The sequence below is a fragment of the Hyperolius riggenbachi genome, chromosome 2 (genome assembly GCF_040937935.1).
Source record: "Hyperolius riggenbachi isolate aHypRig1 chromosome 2, aHypRig1.pri, whole genome shotgun sequence".
In the NCBI taxonomy this organism is placed as follows: domain Eukaryota; kingdom Metazoa; phylum Chordata; class Amphibia; order Anura; family Hyperoliidae; genus Hyperolius; species Hyperolius riggenbachi.
In genome coordinates, this window is record NC_090647.1 from 509,016,656 (window position 1) to 509,039,976 (window position 23,321).

Sequence of the window (23,321 nt, forward strand, 5' to 3'; positions counted from 1 at the left end):
TCTGGGGTGCACCATCCCATTGAAATGCATTATCCAAGCGCTTTTCAAAGCACAAGCATTTTAAAAATGCTCAGAACCACTCTTGTTGTGCACCAGCCCTAAGGCAGTGTAAATAGTGCCAATATATTTATTGGAGTGCTCATGCAGCTGTAATACCAATTACCTCTTGCTGCATGACTAATTTGCTAATAAGAGCTGGATCCCTTGTTACTCCTTTTGCACACCAGGACTACAATAGAGTGTGGCACACCTATAAGGGTATTTGTGTTAGGAAAGATGGGGCATATTCAGAAAAGTCCAGTAAAGTTGCCTTATTCAGGGAAAAAATGGCAATTCTATTGTTTATCACTCTGACAAGGTAGAGCGCGTTGCAAAAATAGAGCGTTCCACATTGCTTAGGTAACATAACTGTTTTTGGAGTAGCACACGCTATGCAAGTAGCTAATGCATGTTAACATAGTAGAGCTCACATTGCATAGGGAATGTGGGTCAATCTAATTGTGCAATATGCACTATCTCGTCAACATAATTACCGGAAACATTTTTGTGCGCTCCTTGTGCACAGAAACGTTACCAGACGTTAACCCTCCATGGCGACGGGGCGGGATGACGTCACCAACGTCACTGATGTCGGGACGTCATTGGGAGTCCCGGGCCACCCCTCGGCGCTGCCTGGCACTGATTGGCCATGCAGCGCACGGGGTCTGGGGGGGGGGGCGTGCGGCGCGGCGGATAGCGGCGATCGTGCGCGGGGCGGCGGCGATCAGTGTGCTGGCGCAGCTAGCAAAGTGCTAGCTGCGTCCAGCAAAAAAAAAATTAAACAAATCGGCCCAGCAGGGCCTGAGCGGCACCCTCCGGCGGCTTACCCCGAACCCCATTTCGTGTAAACAAAATTGGTAAATGTGTTGGTAAAAATATAAAGTGCATGGTAACCAATGCTCGGAGCCTTGCAAATAAAATAGACGAACTAGAGTTCATTCTGAATGACAAAGGCTATGACATTGTGGGAATAACCGAGACATGGATGGATGAAAGCCATGACTGGATAGCTAATTTAAAAGGATACAATGTGTTTAGGAGGGATAGAACACGGAAAAAAGGTGGAGGGGTTTGTCTCTTTGTTAAGAATTCTTTTACAGCTGTCCTCAACGATGAGATGGAGGAAGATTGCGAAGATGTGGAGTCCGTTTGGGTAAATATTCATGGTGGAAATAAAAGTTGCCAATTGCTTATTGGGGTATGCTACAGATCACCTCTTATTAATGAAGATGCAGAACTGCGATTACTACAGCAGATTGAAAAAGCTGCAAGTAAAAATGAGGTCATAATTATGGGCGACTTCAACTTTCCAGACATTGACTGGGGTATTGAGGAAACCCATTCTGGTAAAAGCAGCAGATTTCTGGCAGCACTACAGGACAATTACTTGACTCAAATGGTAACGGAACCAACTAGGGGGAATGCATTACTGGATCTGATCATTTCTAATAGACCAGATAATGTATCAAATGTGCAGGTTCAAGAACATTTGGGAAATAGTGATCACAACATGATAACGTTTGATCTGGTGACTGATAGGCCACGGGGCAGCGGGGTCACTAAAACTATGAATTTTAGAAAAGCAAAGTTTAATCAAATTAGGCAGGCACTAAGTTTGGTGAACTGGGATAATGTACTACAAGGGAAGGACACTGAAGGGAAATGGCAAGCTTTTAAACATATTCTCAATCAATATTGTAGTATGTATATCCCATATGCAAACAAAATGTCTAGGAATAAAAAAAGGCCTCTATGGATGAATAGAAAGGTTAGGGATAAAATGAAGAGGAAAAATAATGCCTATAAGGTCCTAAAACAGGAGGGGACTGAGGCTGCACTAAGCAATTATAAGGAGTGCAATAAAAATTGTAAAAAAGAAATTAGGCTGGCAAAGATCAAAGCTGAAAATCAAATCGCTAGGGATATCAAATCTAACCCAAAAAAGTTTTACAAGTACATCAACTCTAAAAAAAGAAAGGTTGACTGTATAGGAATCCTAAAGGATGAGGGTGGGAACTCAATGGTGGATGACCAAGGTAAGGCAGAGTTATTAAATGCTTTCTTTGCTTCTGTCTTCACAAAGGAAACAGCACTGTTGCAAATTACAGAGGCAGAAGAGTCTCAATCTTCTAACTGTAATATTAAATACTTAACGCAGGAAGAAGTAAAGGCAAGACTAAATAAATTAAAAATAGACAAGGCACCTGGCCCGGATGGCATGCATCCTCGGGTCCTAAGAGAATGAAGTTCAGTTATAGCTAAGCCCCTTTATCTTATCTTTTGTGACTCTCTTGCAACTAGCAGAGTCCCAGTGGATTGGCGTACAGCCCACGTTTTCCCATTATTTAAGAAGGGCAAAAAATCTGATCCAGGAAATTATAGACCTGTAAGCTTAACATCAGTTGTATGCAAACTATTTGAGGGGTTACTAAGAGATACTATACATGACTTCATAGTAGAAAATAATCTTATTTCTCAGCATCAACATGGGTTTACTAAAGACAGGTCCTGTGTGACTAACATGCTCAGCTTTTATGAGGTAGTGAATGCTAATATGGATATTGGGAATGCTGTAGATGTGATATACTTGGACTTTGCAAAGGCCTTCGACACTGTTCCCCACAGAAGTCTGGTGCAAAAGTTGAGGATGCAAGGACTGGGGAAGAGTTTGTGTGCATGGATAGGGAACTGGCTAATGGACAGAAAACAAAGAGTTGTGGTCAATGGATCGTACTCAAAATGGGAGACTGTTAGCAGTGGGGTCCCACAGGGGTCTGTACTGGGTCCAGTGCTCTTCAATGTATTTATTAATGACCTAGTAGATGCAGTAGTGAGCAATGTTGCTATTTTTGCAGATGATACAAAATTGTGCAGAATCATCAACTCTCAGGAAGATAGTGTCATATTGCAACAGGATCTGGATAGGATGGCTATATGGGCACATACATGGCAGATGAAATTCAATGTTGACAAATGTAAAGTCATGCATTTTGGTCGTACCAATGGTCTAGCACCATACAAAATAAATGGGATACAGTTGGGAACATCAAACTTGGAGAAGGACTTAGGAGTACTCATCGACAACAAGTTAAATAATCGTACTCAATGCCAAGCCGCTGCAGCTAAAGCGAACAAAATTTTGGGATGCATTAAAAGGGAAATAAAAACTCGAGATGCTAGCATAATATTGCCCCTGTTTAACTCTCTAATAAGGCCACATCTGGAATATGGAATTCAGTTCTGGGCACCACATTACAAAAAAGATATTGCAGTTTTAGAGCAGGTGCAGAGACGAGCAACAAAATTGATACGTGGGATGGAAGGTCTCGCTTACCAAGAAAGGTTAGATAAACTGGGTTTATTTAGTCTAGAGAAAAGACGCCTTAGAGGAGATCTAATTAACATGTATAAATACATCAGAGGGCAATATAATAGCTTGGCGGATGAGCTTTTTGTCCCTAGGCCTTCTCAAAGGACTAGAGGACATGAGCTGCGCATGGAGGAAAAACGTTTTAGCCATTTATTTAGGAAAGGGTTCTTTACAGTAAGAGTGATTAAGATGTGGAATGCATTGCCACAGGAAGTCGTTATGGCAAACTCTATACCTGAATTTAAAGGGGGCTTGGATGCTTTCCTTGCGTTGAAAGACATCCATGGCTACAATTACTAGGTTATGCCTAATGATGTTGATCCAGGGATTTTATCTGATTGCCATCTGGAGTCAGGAAGGAATTTTTCCCTTTTGGGGCTAATTGGACCATGCCTTGTGGGGGTTTTTTCACCTTCCTCTGGATCAACAGGGGTATGTGGGGGACAGGCTGGAGTTGTACTTTGTACTGGTTGAACTCGATGGACGTATGTCTTTTTTCAACCAAAATAACTATGTAACTATGTAACTATATTACCGCCAAGGAGGTTAAATATGCCCCTATAAGTGATTGCTGTATTCTAGATGCACATGTAAACGAGGAAAGTACGTTTAAAGGACAACTGAAGTGAGAAGAATATGGAGTCTGCCATATTTATTTCCTTTAAGTAATACCAGTTGTCTGGCTATCCTACTGATTCTCTGCCTCGAATACTTGCAGCCATAGACCCTGAACAAGCATGCAGCAGATCAGGTGTTTCTGACATTATTGTCAGATCCGACAAGATTAGCTGCATGCTTGTTTCTGGTGCTATTCAGACACTACTGCAACCAAATAGACCAGCAGGGCTGTCAGGAGACTGGTATTGTTTACAATGAAATAAATATGGCAGCCTCCATACCCTACTCACTTCAGGTTCCCTTTAAGAACCATAGTCTATTTTTTTTTTTTCATTTTAGTTGTCCTTTAAATAATGTTAGCCATTTGATCTTGTAATGTACAGAGCTCTGCTAAAAATATTGTCTTGTTTTCCTAACAAAAATGATATTTCCCTTTAAATCTAGTTATCCACTGTGAATATCAATGCAGTTTTTGTAGATTTTCATCTTTTCTGACTGACTTATAGTGAACTGCTCTCTTATTTATTTTGACATTTTATTTTAGCATAAATGTGCTTTCATTTTGTTGCCATTATATATTTTTGTGATTTTGCTGGTAAATGAAGTAAGGGCCATTTGTGCTTTATAGCAATTGTTAAAATTGATTCATTCTGGTCATCTCATTTAAAAATCCAATTTCTATTTACAGTAGATACATGCACTTATATTAAGTCTTAAACGTGTCAGCCGCTAATAATAAAATGGTATGCATAAAGTTGAAATCCGAGCATCCTTATGAAATAATCTATGCATGAAAATGACTTTAGAGATGTGTTGCCTCTAGACAGAATAAGCAGACTAAATCGAGATTCCAGGTCCGCCAAAATTGTTATAAACATTTATTGATGCTACAGGAATTGTAATACTATTAAATGCTACCATTCAGTTTCAAGTCAGCTACAAAGTTCCCAAGTCAACTGGAAGCACAAACTGCACTTAATGAGCCTGGAATGTGTGGTCAGTGTTGCAGTACAAGAGGGCCCAGCAGGGGCATAACTATAAATCACTGCCCCCCCCCCTGCAAAACTTTGCATGGGGCCCCTCCCCCCTCTCACTTTCTGCACAGGTAAATGGAGAACCAATGTTATTCAGTTGGCTAGTGCACACTTGAATGTGTTTTCCCCATGCAGATGAAAACAGACAGCAGTGAAGCGCGGCACACATTTTCTTTCTATCAATTACATTAGCTTCTGTGATAAAATGTGCATGTTTTTACACATACAGACGCACATTGTGTGAAGAAAACTGACAGACAAGTGTGCTCCCAGCCTCAGCCTCGGCTTCATATTACATTCACTCTGTCCATCTCTGATGGAGCAGAACTGGCTCAGCAGACTCTTCCAGTATCACTACAGTACAGAGCACTTGGGGAGAGGGTGGATGGGCTGGAGTCAAGGCGCTGTACTCATGACCCTGTTGCACACTGAATAGGGACTGTCTACACAACTTTGTATGATTCCTTATCAGTGGCTGCTCAGCTGCAGTCATTAGAACAATTGTGCGCAGAGCAGAAAGCTTTTTCTTTTCTCTCTGTGCCCTTAGTTGTCAGTCTCTCAAGACAGGGAAAAGAAATGGGCCCCTTGTGGCTTCTTGGCCCCCCTGCGGCTGCATCCCTTGCAGGGTCTATTGTTACTCCCCAGGGGCCCAGGTATTTCCTCTTCTTGCATGAGCAATTAGCTGCACAAAGCAAGAGGTTTTGTTACATATTTTCCAGTGGGGAAAGAGTGAACTCATGAGGGAGAATTGAACATATGAAAGGAACCAGCAGTCCGTTTATACTGAGCCTACTTTAGCAGGGTGGGATTTGTACTTTTTACTACCCAAGGCTCACTGTCACCAGCCACCCCTGACCAACAGCTAGTGATGGTGCGAACCTCCGATGGCTTCAGCATGTAGTGTGGTTGGTGGTACAGGGGTTAAGTCAGATACCTATCACACACTGAGACCTGGGTTGAATTCCCAGCCCAGCCTGGGTTCAATTCCCAGCCACGGTATGTAAGCTGGCTTTTGAAGTTCTACAAATCCTTAAGCATGCTGCTTTTTCTTTTGGATTGATCATAATGGTACATGCTAGACTGACTTCAGCATGTAGTGTGATTGGTGGTATAGGGGTTAAGTCAAATACCTACCACACACTGAGACCTGGGTTCAATGCCCAGCCCAGCCTGGGTTCAATTCCCAGCCATGGTATGTAAGCTTGCTTTTGAAATACTACAAATCCTTAAGCACGCTACCTTTTATCTTGGATTGATCATAATGGTACATGCTAGCCTGGCTTCAGCATGTAGTGTAGTTGGTGGTATAAGGGTTAAGTCAGATACCTAACACACACTGAGACCTGGGTTCAATTCCCGTCCAAGGTATGTAAGCTGGCTTTTGAAAGCCTACAAATCTTTAAACAAGCTCATTTTTCTATAGGATATATCATGATGGTACGTGCTAGGCTGCCTTCAGCATGTAGTGTTGGTGGTGGTATAGCAGTTAAGAGAGCTATCTACCAAGCACTCAGACCTGGGTTCAATTCCTGGTCAAGACCTGGGTTCAATTCCCGGCCAAGGTATATAAGCTGGCTTTTGAAATTCTACAATTCCCTGAAAGATGAGACCCTCCTCCCTCCGGTGGAGGAGGTAGTAAGGGAGGAGGGAGAGGAAGGAATATAAGGAACAACAATTAGCTAGGAACAAGCCTAACTAAACTCTCCCTAGCAGAGTCTGTCAGCAGCTGTCCCTTAACTAATTAGTGTAGGCAGACTAGTGAGTAAAACGGCACAAGGACCTTGCCTTGTATAAGGGGGGGTGGGGCTCTAGGAGTGAGTGCAGTCTGATTGGCAACAATATGCCTGCTGACTGTGATGTAGAGGGTCAAAGTTTTGCTCAATAGAGCATTATGGGGCAAATCGAACTTCCGGGAAAGTTGGCCTTCGCAGGTGAACGTGAACCACCCGAAATTTACCTGGAACCGTTCGGGACATCTTTACCAACAGCATCTCAACCAACCCCCTTTTTTCTTCTGGTGCCCTTGACATTGGCCTATGCGGCCTTGCCACAAATCCTGGCCTGTACTTTAGACTACTTTAGACTGCTACTATTTTTGAATTAGCATTATAGAGGGAAGGATTACCAGGGTTAGAAACCGTAGCTGTGCTTTTACTACACATTTCTGTTTCAGGATACAATGGTGGAATTTATATGTATGGCTTCCCCGTGGATCAAATGGGATATGTGCAGGGTCAGGATGGTGGTTGTTTATTTTTCTGGTTGGACTGGGTGGACGGATGTCTTTTTGCAACCAAACTTACTATGTAACTATGGACTGTCGACTCTATGGGATCACTTTAGTATAGTTATTATGTACTAGAGCAAGCTGAAAAGCTGTCATGAATCATGCATCATAATAGAAAAAATCCCAGCGCTGCAACCCACTGTATTCCAGAACCAAGGAGTCAACCAGTCAACAGCCTTATCCATGTAAGGGTAACTTCATGCAAACAGAGAAAGGCTGGGTCTCCACCTGGGTTTAAGGCCTACTGGCCAGTTTATTGTAAGTATCACAGTAAAAAGCACAACATTTCGACCAGAGATCTTTATCAAGTGCTAACAGAAAAAAAGTGCAACATCTTATTTAAAGATGAATCATGCATCATTCAGTAATACCAAATGATTTTTATGTACTATTTCACACATGGGCAGTAATTTATGCACCTTATTAGCAAAACAGTAATGCAATATTTTTCATGGATACTGAAAGTCATTGAACTATGTTATAAAACAAAATCAGCAGAAACATTAAAATATTGGATAAAAAAGTCTTTGGGTGCACCAAGAAGGTTTAATGAACCAACCCCATACTGAGTTAAGCAAGCTGGTTATTTCAGAAGATGCAGATAATGTCACAATAATTTGAAATTTTCTTAAAGGACCACTAGCACTGAAAATGTGTAAAATATAAAATGCATGTGTTTAAAGTGTTCATTTGACCCAGAGTAAAATGCATTATTAATTACTTTTTTCCTATGAAGCTGTCACTTACAGTAGGCATTAACAATATGACTGGTTTTGGACTAGTCCATCTCCTCATAGAAAAGTCTCAGAAATTCCTTATTTTAAAAAGCACTCCTAGGATGGCAGTGGCACAATAAGTACAAGAGTAGTGTGCAAAAAAAGCAGTCTGAAACAATCTGTATGCAGACAAAAAACACAGAGGAAAAAAACAAAGGGAAATAGGCAGAAAGTCATAAAATGCAAATTCATGCATGTGAATATGCGGAAAATTGCATGAGGAATTTACACGGAAACGTGTAGGTAGGAAAAACAAAGTTTTGTAAAAGTAATACCTTTTAACCATTTGCCGACCGCACACTCATACCGTGCAGCGGCGGCAAAGAGTAGCTGGAGGCAGGGCCGGGCCGAGGCATAGGCTGGAGAGGCTCCAGCCTCAGGGCGCAATGTAGGAGGGGGCGCAGAATTCATTCAGCTGTCATTCCTAATTGTGTTTGAAGCAGAAAGAAATAAGAAAAGAGGATACATGGCAGTGACTGCAAGCCAGATAACTAGATATTAAGGTGTTGGGGAGGTTGTGGGCAATGTGGCGCCTCTTTGTCTAATAGCAATCAGTGTGTGATGGCTGGGGTGGCAGGGATGGAGGGGCGCACTTTGGTGTCTCAGCCTTGGGTGCTGGAGGACCTTGTCCCGGCTCTAGCTGGAGGACCAGCGACGCACATCTGCGTCGCCAGGTGCCTCCCTAATTAATCAGGAAAGGCTGCTCGCACGAGCGGCCGTTTCCTGTTAGATCACGGAGCGGGTCTCCGTGAATTGTCTGCGAGCCGCTGATCGCGGCTCGCAGACTAAATGTAAACGCAGGAGACTTTTGTCTCCTTTGTTTACATTGAAAGGCAGATCGGCGATCCACGGCCAATCAGCGGCCGGGGATCGCCGCCATGTGACAGAGGACAGCCTGTCACAGGGTGCACAGGACGGATAGCGTCCTGTGCAGCGCCTATCACCAGGGGGGAGAGGGAGGGGGGAATTTTGCCGCGGAGAGGGGCTTTGAGGTGCCCCCCCCCCAACACCCAGGCAGGCAGGAGTGATCAGACCCCCCCTGCACATCATCCCCATAGGGGGGAAAAAGGGGGGGTGATCTGATCGCTCTGCCTGCAACCTGATCTGTGCTGGGGGCTGCAGAGCCCACCCAGCACAGATCATAAAAAAACACGCTGGTCCTTAAGGGGGGTAAAGGCTGGGTCTTCAAGTGGTTAATGGCTAACTGATAAAGTTAAATGATTCAAGCTTTTTGGGATCTAGCCCCCTTCTTCAAGCGTATTTCCAGATATTAGCTGAAGTAAAACACTGATGCAGGTAAATAGTAAACACGAAGATGACAGTTGTGCTGGTTACTATTTAGCACTTGGATGTCAGGTGGTCAGTAGGCTGGAGGCAGTGAGCTCATGCAAGTATATCTGAAGTGTATAATAGAGATGGGGCAAGCAGTTCGCTGGCGAGCAGAATTCTGCGAACATCGGCTGTTCGCAATCTCAGCGAACATTTGGCGTGTTTGATTCGACCCCTATACATCATCATTGAGCTAACCTTTGACCCCTAACCTCACAGTCAGCAGACACATGGCAGCCAATCAGCTAGTACCCTTCCTGGACCCCTGCGCATGGGCGTTCGCAGAAAATTTTCCAGGGGGGGCAAAAAGGAGGGGGGAGCGAGCCTGCGGAGCGTGGGTGTGGTCATGGACCAGCATGTGGGTGTGGTCACGGGTGGAGCCCTATTTGCAAGAAAATAGCAATGGTGGGACATTAGACTAGGACAGTGGTGGCAAACCTTTTGGAGGCCAAGTGCCCAAACTGCAACTAAAAAGTCACTTATCTATCACAAAGTGCCAACACGCCAATTTAAATTAAATACAAATGTTTTAACTCATACATGAACATTATGGAAAATCCAAGTTGAAAATAAACTGTGAAGATAAACAATTTCATCCAGCCTACTCCTGAAAAATGTATTCGTCTTTTTAGAACCTCCCAGTTTTAATTTTCTGTTTTAAAAACCTAAAAAAGTAGGTTTAATGCTATTGTCTCATAGGATGATGATTCAGCTTTTCCCATAGTCTTGCAGTTAGCAATTATGTGACCTCCAACAAGACAAATTCAGCAATCATAGGGCACCCAACAAGACAAATTCAGCAATCATGAGGCCCCCAACAAGACAAATTCAGCAATCATGAGGCCCCCAACAAGACAAATTCAGCAATCATGAGGCCCCCAACAAGACAAATTCAGTAACCATGAGTCCCCCAACAAGACAAATTCAGCAATCATGAGGCACATAAATAGACAGCATTTCACATAAATAGGCAGAATGCCCCCTTAATATGGTAGACACCGCTCACCTGGCCTTTTGAATTCTCCTCTACTGGCTGCTGTGCTTTGCTGGCCTGGCAATACTGTTTTTAGCTGGCTTGGGGATGATGTGTGGGCCGAAAGGCCTGGCAGTGATGCTGTGGCCTTGCTGGTGGTGATGCTGGGCTGGCCTGGCTGGTGGTGATGCTGTGCTGGCCTGGCTGGAGGTGATGCTGGGCTGGCCTGGCTGGCGGTGATGCTGGGCTGGCCTGGCTGGCGGTGATGCTGGGCTGGCTAGCCTGGATAGTTTAGGTAGTGACAGGTGCCCCCTAGTTTAGGTAGCACCAGGAGCCCTCCAGGTTAGGTAGTGACAGGTGCCTCCTAGTTTAGGTAGTGACAGGTGCCTCCTAGTTTAGATAGTGACAGGAGCCCCCCAGTTCAGGTATTGCCAGGGACCCCACAGTTTAGGTAGTGACAGGAGCCCCCAGTTCAGGTAGTGACAGGGACACCCCAGTTCAGGTAGTGACAGGAGCCCCCCCCCCCCTCAGTTCAGGTAGTGACAGGGACCCCACAGTTTAGGTAGTGACAGGAGACCCCCAGTTCAGGTAGTGACAGAGACCACCCAGTTCAGGTAGTGACAGGAGCCCACCCCCCCCCCCCCCCAGTGCAGGTAGTGACAAGGACCCCCCCAGTTCAGGTAGTGACAGGGACCCCCCCAGTTCAGGTAGTGACAGGACCCCCCCCAGTTCAGGTAGTGACAGGGACCCCCCCAGTTCAGCTAGTGACAGGGACCCCCCAGTTCAGCCAGTGACATGAGCCCACCCACCAGTTCAGCTAGTTACAGGGACCCCCCAGTTCAGGTAGTGACAGGAGCCCACCAGTTAAGGTAGTGACAGGGACCCCCCCCCCCCCAGTTCAGGTAGTGACAGGGACCCCCCCAGTTTAGGTAGTGATAGGAGCCCCCCAGTTCAGGTAGTGACAGGGACCCCCCAGTTCAGGTAGTGACAGGGACCCCCCAGTTCAAGTAGTGACAGGAGCCCCCCCCCCCAGTTCAGGTAGTGACAGGAGCCCACCAGTTCAGGTAGTGACAGGGACCCCCCCCCAGTTCAGGTAGTGACAGGGACCCCCCAGTTTAGGTAGTGATAGGAGCCCCCCAGTTCAGGTAGTGACAGGGACCCCCCAGTTCAGGTAGTGACAGGGACCCCCCAGTTCAGGTAGTGACAGGGACCCCTAGTTCAAGTAGTGACAGGAGCCCCCCCAGTTCAGGTAAAGACAGGAGCCCACCAGTTCAGGTAGTGACAGGGACCCCCCAGTTCAGGAAGTGACAGGGACCCCCCAGTTCAGGAAGTGACAGGGACCCCCCAGTTTAGGTAGTGACAGGAGCCCCCCAGTTCAGGTAGTGACAGGGACCCCCCAGTTCAGATAGTGACAGGGACCCCAGCCAGTTAAGGTAGTGTGGCCGGTAAGGACAGTGGATGGGAAGGGGGGGGACATTCCCCCCCCCCCCTTCCCTCACCTTGTTGCTTCCGAGCTCACCCTTCCTCGGTCCCTCCTCCATAATTAAGTGGCTGGCAGCGGGCGGCAGTGGAGCAGAAGTTTTCCTCTATTCCCTACACAAGAGGGAGATCTGTGCGTCGCTGGTCTGACGTCACTGCCTAGACCAGACGCGCACAGAATCTTCCTCGGGTGCAGAGAATAGAGGAAGTATTCCACTGCTGCCTGGTCCGCCACTAATTTATGGAGGGGGAGCGAGTAAGGGGGAGCCCCAAGGTGAGGGAAGGGGGGAAACGTCCCCCCCTCTCCGCCGCTGTGTAGAAATGCTCTCCCTTCACTGTGCTGAGTCGGGTGGGGGAATTACAGAGGGGCGCCGCCACTGATTCGGCCAGGGGGGGCAGCAGGCGGACGGGGGGTGCAGCCGCTCCAATTTGCCCGACGTGCTGACGCCCCTGCGGTGGCCATATTGGATTAGTTCACTGCTAGCTGCTGTGCTGGCCGTTAGTGAGAGCAGGGTCAGGCTTGCTGCAGATAGGTAGGGAAAGCATTAGCTAGGCCTGTACCCTTGTTACCCACTTGTGTGAAAGCAAACAGCCCTTTTTGAGGTTTCCTGTGTTTTTTTTTCATGTGTGTGTGGTGCTCCACAGCCCACTGTCACCCAGAGCTGTGTGCACACTACTGCTGTTGCCTCATTCAGTTGCAGGCACAGAAACACTCCAATGCATTATTTTTTCAATATATTCTGATAATACTATTGCATTTCTCTGTGTGTGACAGTCCAGAGCTGTGGATGATGTGATTTCTGCCCTTTAGGGATTAAAACCTGACTCTGTGTCAACTCTGTAATTTTTGATGGGACTTTTGGCATGGATCTCCCTCTGGCATTCCAAGGTCCCAGGTGTTAGACCCTTTGAAACAAGTTTTCCATCACTTTTGTGGCCAGAAACAGTCTTTGTAGGTTTTAAAATTTGCCTATGGGTTTGCCAGATTTGCCTGTTCGCAAACATTTTTCAGAAGTATGTGTTCGCCGTTCGCGAACGGAAAATTCTATGCTCACGACATCTCTAGTGGATAAGTGTGAAAGCTGCCTTAGGGTCTGAACACACTAGTGCACTTCTGTCCACTGAAAAGTGGATAAAACCACACTAGTGTGTTTAGGCCATTACAGATAAAAAAATAGCAAAATTAATGAGACTGGAGCTGCTGCGATCCAACATTGCACTGGTTTCTAAATGCTATTTCCCCTTTAAATATTTTAAATCAATGTTCTCAAAAACTATAAGGTCTTTTGGAAAAATGCATTGGTTTTTTTTTTTTTTTTTTAACATTCCCTATTTTAGCATACAGAATTAGGTGCTGAGATCATGAATGGGGACTTTGCAATCCACCGTGAAAATCAGCCCCATAGACTTTAATGCACATGCAGAAAAACGTTAATTTTGGTTGCAATTTTGCAAAAAAAAAAAAAAATGTGCCAAATTTACTGCAAAATCAAGTTCAGGAATTTCACCTGCACATCCCTACTATGGCAGCTTCAAATATATATTCTTACTAACATATATTTTAAGTTTTGTATATTTTTGCGGTGGTAATCCTTAACTGCTTTGGACGTTGGTAATTTAAATCTATGCCCTGTTTGGGATCTGTTATCCCTGGCAGGGTGTGGATTTCAATTACCACACTGCACGCTGTGTGAGGCCATCAGGAACCAATCGCATTGGCTATTGACCCTGTGATCACTGTGAGCCAATCACTGAGCTCTGCTGACAAAGGGACTGCAGAGCAAGTGGCTACAGGGATGGGAGAGCTCTGGGTCTGTGTGCTGTGATCCCGGTGAGCCCCGTTTTTGTACCAGCGGTCTCTGGTCCTTAAGGGGCCAGAGACTGGTGATACTAGGGATGGTCAGAAACACCTGTATCTGATTCTGCAGAAATTTCTGTTTCTACATTTTATTTATTTATTTATTTGCATCGGAGGATGCAAAGGATGACAAAAAACTTTTTTGAAAAATGACATCATGATTGGTCGAAAATTATTGCGGTAAGCCAATTTTTGCAGAAAATTCAGCATTCTCTCATTGGTCCGGTGCTTCTGAGTTCTGTGGTTGGGCTAAAATTGCAGAGGTGCGGTGGATTGGATTTCCGCTGAAATCTGATTTCTGATTTTATTTCCCTTTAACGATCGTGAATGTGGAAATTTCAATTCCGTGGAATCCGAATGTGCATCCCTAACTGGTACTTAAATGGCTAAGTTAGAAATTGCTTTTAAAGCAAATGCTATATGATTTATGTTATTTTGTCTTGAGATCGAGAAGCAGACATAATTAGCTGCTATAGGCATTAGGCCACCCAGACCGTCCTTTTGGCAACCTTTCATTAGGAGGCTTATTGTTTGTTCCATAATGTGTCTTCGGGGCTTGTGGAAATGATGTTATCAAAACCCTTGACTTAGCACATTAAAATAAAGTGTCCTCCATTTATGATGTCTCCCTGCCATTCAATAATTTCCCGTAAAGCACTAAATTGTGGAGCGCGGCTTTTTTTTTTCTTATTGAACGTCAGCTAAAGTGAAATGTGTGCTTTTAAATTAATCATGTCATTTGTCACTGTTCTCCTTGAAATTGACACAAAGGCAGCGAACACTTTCCAATCTCACTTTTCTTGTATCTTTCAGATAACATTGAGGTAATGCACAAGACGGGGTCAAGATGAAATGGACAAGAATTGCTTCGACTGTTGCATCAGCATTTTTCATCTTCCTGTTTCTCCCACCACTGTTTGGACAACAGATTCCAGGTAGGCTGAATTACTGTTTTAATCATGTTCCTGTGCTTTGATATTGTGGCTATGTATGCAGCTTCTTATGTTTTGAAAGTTTTCCATATTGACCTAAAAGATGAGTTATTTGAATAATGTCCCCCAGTGTCTCTGAGTATATGGTCATCTGAGCTGCTTTGTTTTCTTCATTGTGACTTAAGATGCCCAACTAATGTTGCAGAGAAGATGGTAGGCCCAATTGATCTTGAATGATCACATTATTTATTGTTTTGTTAAAGGGACCCTGAGCAGTGACCTAAATTAAAAATCTGGACTTACCTGGGGCTTCCACCAGCCCTCCCCCCCCCCCCCCCAAGCCCATGAGGTCTTCTGGCATCCTCTTCTTCCCTTCCGTGGTCCCGCTTGAGGCTCCGGTGATGCAGCAACTTTGCCTGAAGTGGCGCATGCGCATTCCCAACACGTCTTGACGCCGGACTCTGTAAGCGTCCTGCGCATGCATGGTTCTCTGAAGACTGAACCATGCATGCGTAGGATGCTTATGGGGACGTGTGATGGCATGCATGGGCGACTTCAGCCGAAGTCTCCAGATTACTGGAGCCTCAAGCAGGACCATGGAAGGGACTAAGTGGATGCCGGGGGACGTCGCGGGCTATGGGTGGCTGGAGGAAGCCCCAGGTAAGTACAGATTTTCAATTTAGGCTACTGCTCAGGGTTCCTTCAAAGATCTAGTCAGTTGGCATGGTGGATTTTTTCATAGATACATTCGTAGCTGATTTACACACAATTGCAACTTAATTTGACTAAATAAAATATTTTCTTTCAATCTAATTGTTTTTCTTAAAAATAAAAAGATTGTTTACAAAAAAAAACTGCCCTGTAGGCCCGCAGTGTGATATAGAAAGTTGAGCATAAGTAGCAGCCCAAGAGATGCTCAAGTTTCTGAAGGAAGTTCAATGTGAGCAGAAAAATATTGCATGGTCCCTTGAAAAGATCTGTATTGTCACTAATAAATAACACTGTTGTGTTTTTTTTTTATTTTATTTTATTTTTTTGAGGAGAGGGTAGTGACTTCTTAAACTTCTTTTACTTTTTTTGACTACTTTTTTTTCTCTTATTTTTTGTACTGTTAAAAGATTCCAGTAGGGTCGTAATTGTGTTTTTATACAAACACAATGTTATTTGTTTAGTGGTGTATTTATTTTACTCCCTTTTTTTTGTTTTACTTTGGATTTTTTTATACTTCAATTTTAAGTCTTTTCTTTGAACTGAGTCCTCTTCAAGGTGCCTGGAATCATCTTTATTATACTCCAGATCTTCTCTTTCTTTCTCAAGGCTCCACAATATCAGGCCCACTTAACTTAATTGAAGTTCCCCACTATTATTTTTGCTATCTCCAAACCAATAATTGCACCCTAGGTAAATAAGCTTCTACCGGAGAAAAAGGATAGTTAAGGAAAGAAAAGGTTAAAGCATAACAGCTAAATGGTGATCCAACTCCGCAATATTAAAGTCATTACCATTCAGTTTTCTCATGAGAAAAGGGCTTACAAGAACCTTGTTAAGGTTCTTTTAGGAACCTCATTGCACTTGCCCATCATTACCAATAAAAACAGCAGTATCCGTTTGCATGTTGGAAGCTCAGACAGGTTCTCCTGAAGAAATCTTACGCATTGCCCTTATTAAATATGAACTTATTAATGAATAACATTTCTTGGATGCAAGTAGTTTAAAGCTTTCTAATGAAATCTACTCCTACTACTGTTAAGGCATAGTTGCCCCACCAGAACCCAGGACAAATGTCATATCTGGGTAAGTGATGTAAAGACGCAATGCATGTGTAGCAAACATCTTGACAAAGTATGGAATAGGTCATATTTACATGTGTTTCCACAAACCCTAAAGTTTTCCCTTATGTATTTTGTGATAAATCAGTAATCACTCTTTTAGTTCTATAGAAAAGGATATAGTCAGTGTCAATATCATCACATTTTAGAGGAGTCCAGCAGAGATCACAATCAGTTTTGGTATTGCAAACATTACAACAAACAAGAGCAAGCCTTTTGCTATGTTCTTCTTCTCGTGGATAGATCTAGATGTGTATGGTTTATCAAAGGTATAATTAAATAAGTGAAGCAAACGGATTATGTTGATCTGTTGGTCTTTATTTCACCAGCATTTTATGTATTTAGTGAAATGTACTATAGTGGATATCAACTTAAAGAAACTCTGTAGCAAAAATGGCATCCATTTTTCTACTATCCTACTATCACCGTCTCTGTAATAAATCAACATATCATTCCCCTGTCGGATTTGTCGCCCTGTGTCTGGAAGGCTGCCAACTCTTCAGTGTTGTTGACCTGTTATGCACGCCCCCCTCCAGGTCCTCTCTATGCACACTCCAGTGTGTTATTTACATTAGGCAGCCTCATTGCTCTCTTGTCAGTGAGAGAAGAGAGCTGCCTTTTACAAGCTGGATAAATTGTCCTCTGAGCTGGCTAGGCTGTCACACACTGAAGAATTATAGACACCGCAGAGCTGTCTGCAGGAAGAAACAATCAGCCTGTCACTCTTCAGTGGACAATAGCTGCAGGGGGAGGAAGGTAAACACACAAATGATCTCTTGAGATTCAAAAGTATACAGCCTGCTTGTGTATGGATGTATTTTCTACATGTGGAAATACTGTACATCAACCTACTTCCTGTTTTGGTGGCCATTTTGTTTGTTTATAAACAAACTTTTCAAAACTGTTTTTGACTACTTTTAATGCGGTGGGGAGCGGCAAAATTGTGACAGAGGGGAATAGGAGATGTCCCCTAACGCACTGGTATGTTTACTTTTGTGCGATTTTTAACAATACAGATTCTCTTTAACACACAAAATGAGCACTTTCCTGTACCTATTTTATACGTTTTTTGGACATCTTATAGCTGATAGGAGCACTGTTACCATTAGAAACGTCCATCTACAGGATTAAGCTTTGCAGAGCAGCAGCCATTGTCGCTCATTTCTTAACAATCTGGACTTAATCAGTTGACTAGTAGCAAACTTTGATACTACTATCTCCCAATTTCTGTTAGAAACACTGAGCAAACGCTGACCAATAGTAACATTTTAAACCTTCTTTTCATTTATTTTAGACGTGACTTTTTAATTTAGTTGATTTCAACTTAATTATTTAATATATGAGATAATTTTGTTGTATAGCTTAATTGTATGGACACAATAAAATGTGTCAAGACTAAAGCTATGTACCCAAGGCCAGGTGGATTGTGGATCTCCGATGACGAGTGATTCATCAGACTGCATCTGCAAGCGTCGTTTGTGCCCATGCAAATGAATGATTGTAGAAAGGAAGAATTGTGTAAACGACCATTTACATGACGATCCAAGTAAAATGCTGCAAAAATCGATGGTAATGGAAATAATCCTCCGCAACATGAGCGAACATGGCATTGTTTAATAATAATGATTGATTGCTTGCCTGTGGCCTGCATTGTGAAACATTGTTTAACACATTTTCATTAAACAATGTTACGTGATATCACGGACAATATTGTTTGACATGAAAAAACAATCAAAAAAAATTATATGATGGGTATGGAGAGTTAGGAAGGGTTTACATTTGCTTAGATTTGCACACACTTTTATGCATTGCAAAACATGAACTGACACATACCCAGTGTTAATCAATGGTTGGTCCATAGTGGTACACATTTATGTGGAATTTTTAAACCTGCAGCATTTTTTCGAACACTGCGCAGGCTCTATCTATCTTTTACACTGTGGCGCTGTGGACAAACATGTATTTATTTTCTCATATACACATTTCTATGCATAGAAGTTTACCTACTCTCTTGAGTTTTTGGTTGCCAAAGGCTTATTAAGTCTGCAGCCATCCTAATGGTGGCCATACACAGTACAATAAAAACGTTTGATTTCCTGTTTATTCGATCTAAATGATCGAATTGAATGAAAGTTGAAAATATTTTTTTTTCGATCAAGAAATTCGAACGATTATCCCGTTTTTTCGGGAAAAATGATCGGACATGCTGGAAAAATCTTTATATTCGATCTAACGGAATAATTGAACTAAATTATCTAATTGAAAAATTGTACCATGTATGGCCACCTTAAAACAGATGTGTAGAGAAGTAGACACAGGGGCGTAGCAATAGGGGTTGTAGAGGTTGCGAACGCATCGGGGCCCTTGGGCCAGAGGAGCCCCAAAGGGCCCTCCCTCAACTGCAGTTTTAGCTCTCTATTGGTCCTGTGCTCATAATAATCACTTCTATAGATACTTTGAATAGTGGTAATCATTAACAAGCTATTCCCCATCCCCTTCTTGCACCTCTGACACTGTAGTTGCCATTGGCAGGTTTTGTTTATAGAATGTTTGGGGGGCCCCATTGTAAAACTTGCATTGGGGCCCACAGCTCCTTAGCTACGCCACTGAGTAGACATATTCTTTATACTCCGGTTATCGTCAACCAAAGCTGATGTGAAGCAGAGACGGGTGTAGAAAAAGCTACAAAAAAACTATTTTGAATGTTCTGGTAGACGTGATGAAACTCGCTAGACAAACTCTATGCCTCCGATTTGGAAGCTCTACAACCTGGCATGATTTTAGCTAGCTTTGTAATGTGGCATTTGTTACAAACCTTTAATCTCCACAGTTCATGGTGTTCTGATCTAGTTTTGTTGTTGCCCAGTAGTCTATGTATAATTATTTAATCCTCATTGGATTAGACGATTGCCGAGTTTCTGAGCACAAATACTGCCAAAAAATGAAGTTAATTGAGCCCTTTTGCTTCAACATTAGGGCCTTAGGGGAATGTGAGGGAGATATATTATGCATAAGGGGACTGTAAAATAACATTGACGTGGTCTCATGTACTTAAAAAAAAAGATCCAGGACATACAGATCTAGATTTAAATATTTTTAAGGGTACCTGAACTCAGAATGTGTGTTAAATGTAAAGATGTGGTCATGTTCCTGTAATTTTAACTTACCATCCTGTTCTCTGTTTCCTCAAGCGCAGGGGTGTCCAAATCACTGTTTTTGAGAGTGCTGGGGGCAGAACTAGCAAAATTCAACACAATGTTGCTGATTGCGGTTAGGTACACTATGCCAGTGACATTTTGTCAAATTATTTCCAAGGGAAATAACCCATATCTGGTGTGCAGTCAGCACAGTGGCAGCTGCTAATTAGTGGCTGTTACTGCTGCTGGCATAGTGGCAGCTGATAATCAGTGGCTGCTACTGTTACAGTGGTGGCTGATAATAAAGGGGGAGGCCGAACTGCGACACAAGGTGGCCCCTGCATGCAGCACCTCAGCTACGGCCTGTGGACCACATGGAAATAACAAGTGTAGAGAGCTTTGGGGGCCACCAGAAAAGGCTTGGAGGGCCACATTTTTTTGACCTGGATCGGACTTTGGACATGCCTGCTCTATACCAATTGATGCTTGTCTAGGTAGGCATGCACGTTAAGTCACTACTCATTCGATGCTACATGTAACAGTTTTCAGACATGCCCAGTAGGCAAAGGCTGCACTTTCTCAAATTTCTGTGTATACACACTAGGTGACAATGCCTACCAGGTGATTACCGTATACATACCGAACAGCGATATAACCCTTTGCCTAAAAAGTTTTGACCCCCCTGGTATAGAGTTATGAAATTACCAAATTACCAAAGTAAACACCAACAGCACACCAAGCATGGATTAAACTCAACTCAACAGTGATTGGTTGGCGCAGGGAGAGGACAATGATGTCTACCGTGAACTGCCATCTATGTGAATTGGTCCTTGGTAATTAAAGTCCAGAGTCCCGCTTCACCAAAACTTTAGAAACTCTTTTTGAACTTCACCTTAGGAAAATGCTTTGGTTACTTTTTTAAACTTCACATAAATAATTAAACAGGACCTTGAATTGTAACTAAGATAGAAAAGAGCAGTTAGCTTTGCAGTAACGGAAATCTATTACTGGAAAACAATTCACTGCAGTGAAGAATTCATATAATGTGAAGTGTGCTGGCGGCTGATTTTATTTAGCTTTCCCTATATGTCACTTTTCATTTTAGGAGAAGCAGGCTATACGTGAAATGGGTAACTTTTATCTCGGCTGTGTAAGCAGTTTAGCTTATTCTATCACCATTAAAGAGCATTGCAATAACTCTGCCACATAAATCTGCCCGGTAACGTCGGTTGTCTGCAGTGCTTTTACCGATATGAATTATTCTCTGTGAATCTAAAACCTACAGTGGAAAATCAAATGTCAACGTACAGCGGTATATCCTGCTGCTGAGCGAGATAGGCACGGCTATGAATCCACTGACATTTGTGGGGCTCCGTAGCTAAGCTGTGGCATCATTGCCGCTGCGCTATTGCTATGTCCAGGACGACATCATGAATGGGTAAACACAGAGACAAAATGAGGTACTTAAGCGTTCACCTGACCAGCATTGGCTCAATGACCTTTTAAATGATGTGTTTATTTTTAATACTATCATTTCTTTCTATTTTGAGAGCACACAGGTAGTTTTGCATTACTTATATGCAGCTACTTGTTTAACCGATTCTGGATGTAGCTGATTGAAATCCAAACCCAGTTTGAGCTTGGGGCCCCAGTACAAGTTTTGCATGGGCCCCCAACCACTGTAATGATATGGAGCCCCTAAACCTACCATCAATAATCAAAGTAAGGAAACGTTTTGTTAAGGATTACCACTATGCAATGCACATATAGAGGTGTTCATTACCAGCATAGCACCAATGAAAAGCTAATAAGATGGATGAAGGAAGGCCCTCTTTTGCGGTCACAACCTCTGCATCCCCTACTGCTATGTCACTGGGTTAGAGGCCAGGGTGTAGATTTTAATCTCCCATAGCTATTGCTAACCAGGTACCACTACACCCAGCTGTCTGTTGAGAGATGAGCTCTGTGTGACGGCCAGGAGCCAATTTTCATTGGCGTCTGATCCTGTGGTCACTGTTAGCCAATCACACCGATTGCAATCAAAGCCTGTGTATCACTAAAAGGTCAAATAGACTTAAAATAAAGACCTGCAGAACACTTGTACTTGCATCAGTTATTACAACAGCACTTTTAAGATCCAGGCATGTCACCCCCAGTTTGTGCAATATGAGCTCTTAAAGTGATATGAAATGCAGCATTTCATCCCTTCTCTAAAAGATTATTTACAGCATTAAATCTGCAACCACAAAAAAAAAATGTTGCAAAATACCATTCCAACAGTCAACAGAGCACCTTCTTTTTCAGTGGGCAGCTTCTGGCCACATCCGTGATATCTTATATTTTGGTTACTAATTGTAGCTCACAAATGAATGTAAACATTAGCAGTGTGCTGGAACTGAGCTGCCACTCATAGTAAAAGCAGAGACAGCTGAGACATGATCACTTGATAGATTTTAATACATAAATACAACAGCTATGCAATAAAATGCAATGGCAGCTTTGAGAGCAGACAAACTGTACTTTGGGAACTTGACATTTTTAAACAGACAATATTACTTGTGCACATCAGCAATAATGGAAAACACATTTTATTGAATGTTGTGGTAGAGTGTGGTAGAGTTTTGGGGGTAGGGGAGGTCGGGGGGGTCAGTCGACTGTTGTATGTCACAAATGTTGCATTTTGCATGCTGGGGACTAAAATGATATCCCTATGGGGCTATCACAATAATATACCTATAGGGTTTTCAAATTGATTGCGGTGTGGATTGTTCCGTCGGGATCTCACACAACACACAACATGCAGTGCGCATTACAGTGGCAGTTAGGCTTTCATTTTATTGTATGCCTCACCACAGTGCTGCCCACCCAGATGCAACAAACTGGGTAAGAGCGTACAGAAATGTTACTGTTACCACGCCAGTATGTGCATTGCTATGGTAACGCACATTGTGACTCAGATGACCTGCGGATGGCAACTTTACGCAGATTATCTGACACAATAATAGTAAAGACATTGTTAAAATACAGATTGATCTGCTCACCCTTTCAATTACCCTTTACCTGGAGGCACTGCTAACTAGCTCCCTCATAGATGGTGCAGAATCACCTGCCAAGAAACTGAAGTCCTTCTTAGAAGCTTACAGCTGCTTTTTTTGAAAGGAACTCCTATAACTGTACAAACGGCAATAAAAGTGCAGTTAAAACACACAGCTTTATTGTACAGTTTACTGCTAGAAATAAACTCATATTTAGAATTTGTACACTGCATGATTCCAGAAGCCTACCATAAAATAAATCCTACGTGGAGAGCGACGATGCCCTTGTAGAAGAGTTAACACTCCTTCGGAGACTACAGAGTCAAACGCAAATCTCCTACGGTTACGCTAATATATATCTGCTTTACGGAGTTGACCAATCCCGCGGGGTGCTTGAAGTGCAGTATTTCCTGTCTGTGTTTTTATGATCTGTGCAGATTACATTCCAAACTTTAATGTCCAAGCCATGAATAAAATTATTTGTCTACGGCGTGACTATTCATCCTGGTGCAAAACACATAACAATTTAATAGCTGCGTAATTAAAAAAAAAATGTTATTGTTATGACCAAACCTTAAAATGTTATTGAATAACCTACAGGCTGGGTGGCGGCACATAAAATTAA

General features: G+C 43.1%; 1 protein-coding gene across 2 annotated transcripts in view; it reads left to right on the plus strand.

Moving 5' to 3' along the window:
• ROBO1 (roundabout guidance receptor 1) overlaps window positions 1-23,321 on the plus strand; it is a 1,398,228-nt gene that overhangs the window by 229,458 nt on the left and 1,145,449 nt on the right. For both annotated transcript variants that reach the window (XM_068270495.1, XM_068270496.1), the window contains exon 2: window positions 14,577-14,698. In XM_068270495.1, coding sequence (XP_068126596.1) covers window positions 14,611-14,698 — 88 coding nt within the window. In that variant the 5' untranslated portion in view covers window positions 14,577-14,610. The remainder of the gene's footprint in view (window positions 1-14,576; window positions 14,699-23,321) is intronic.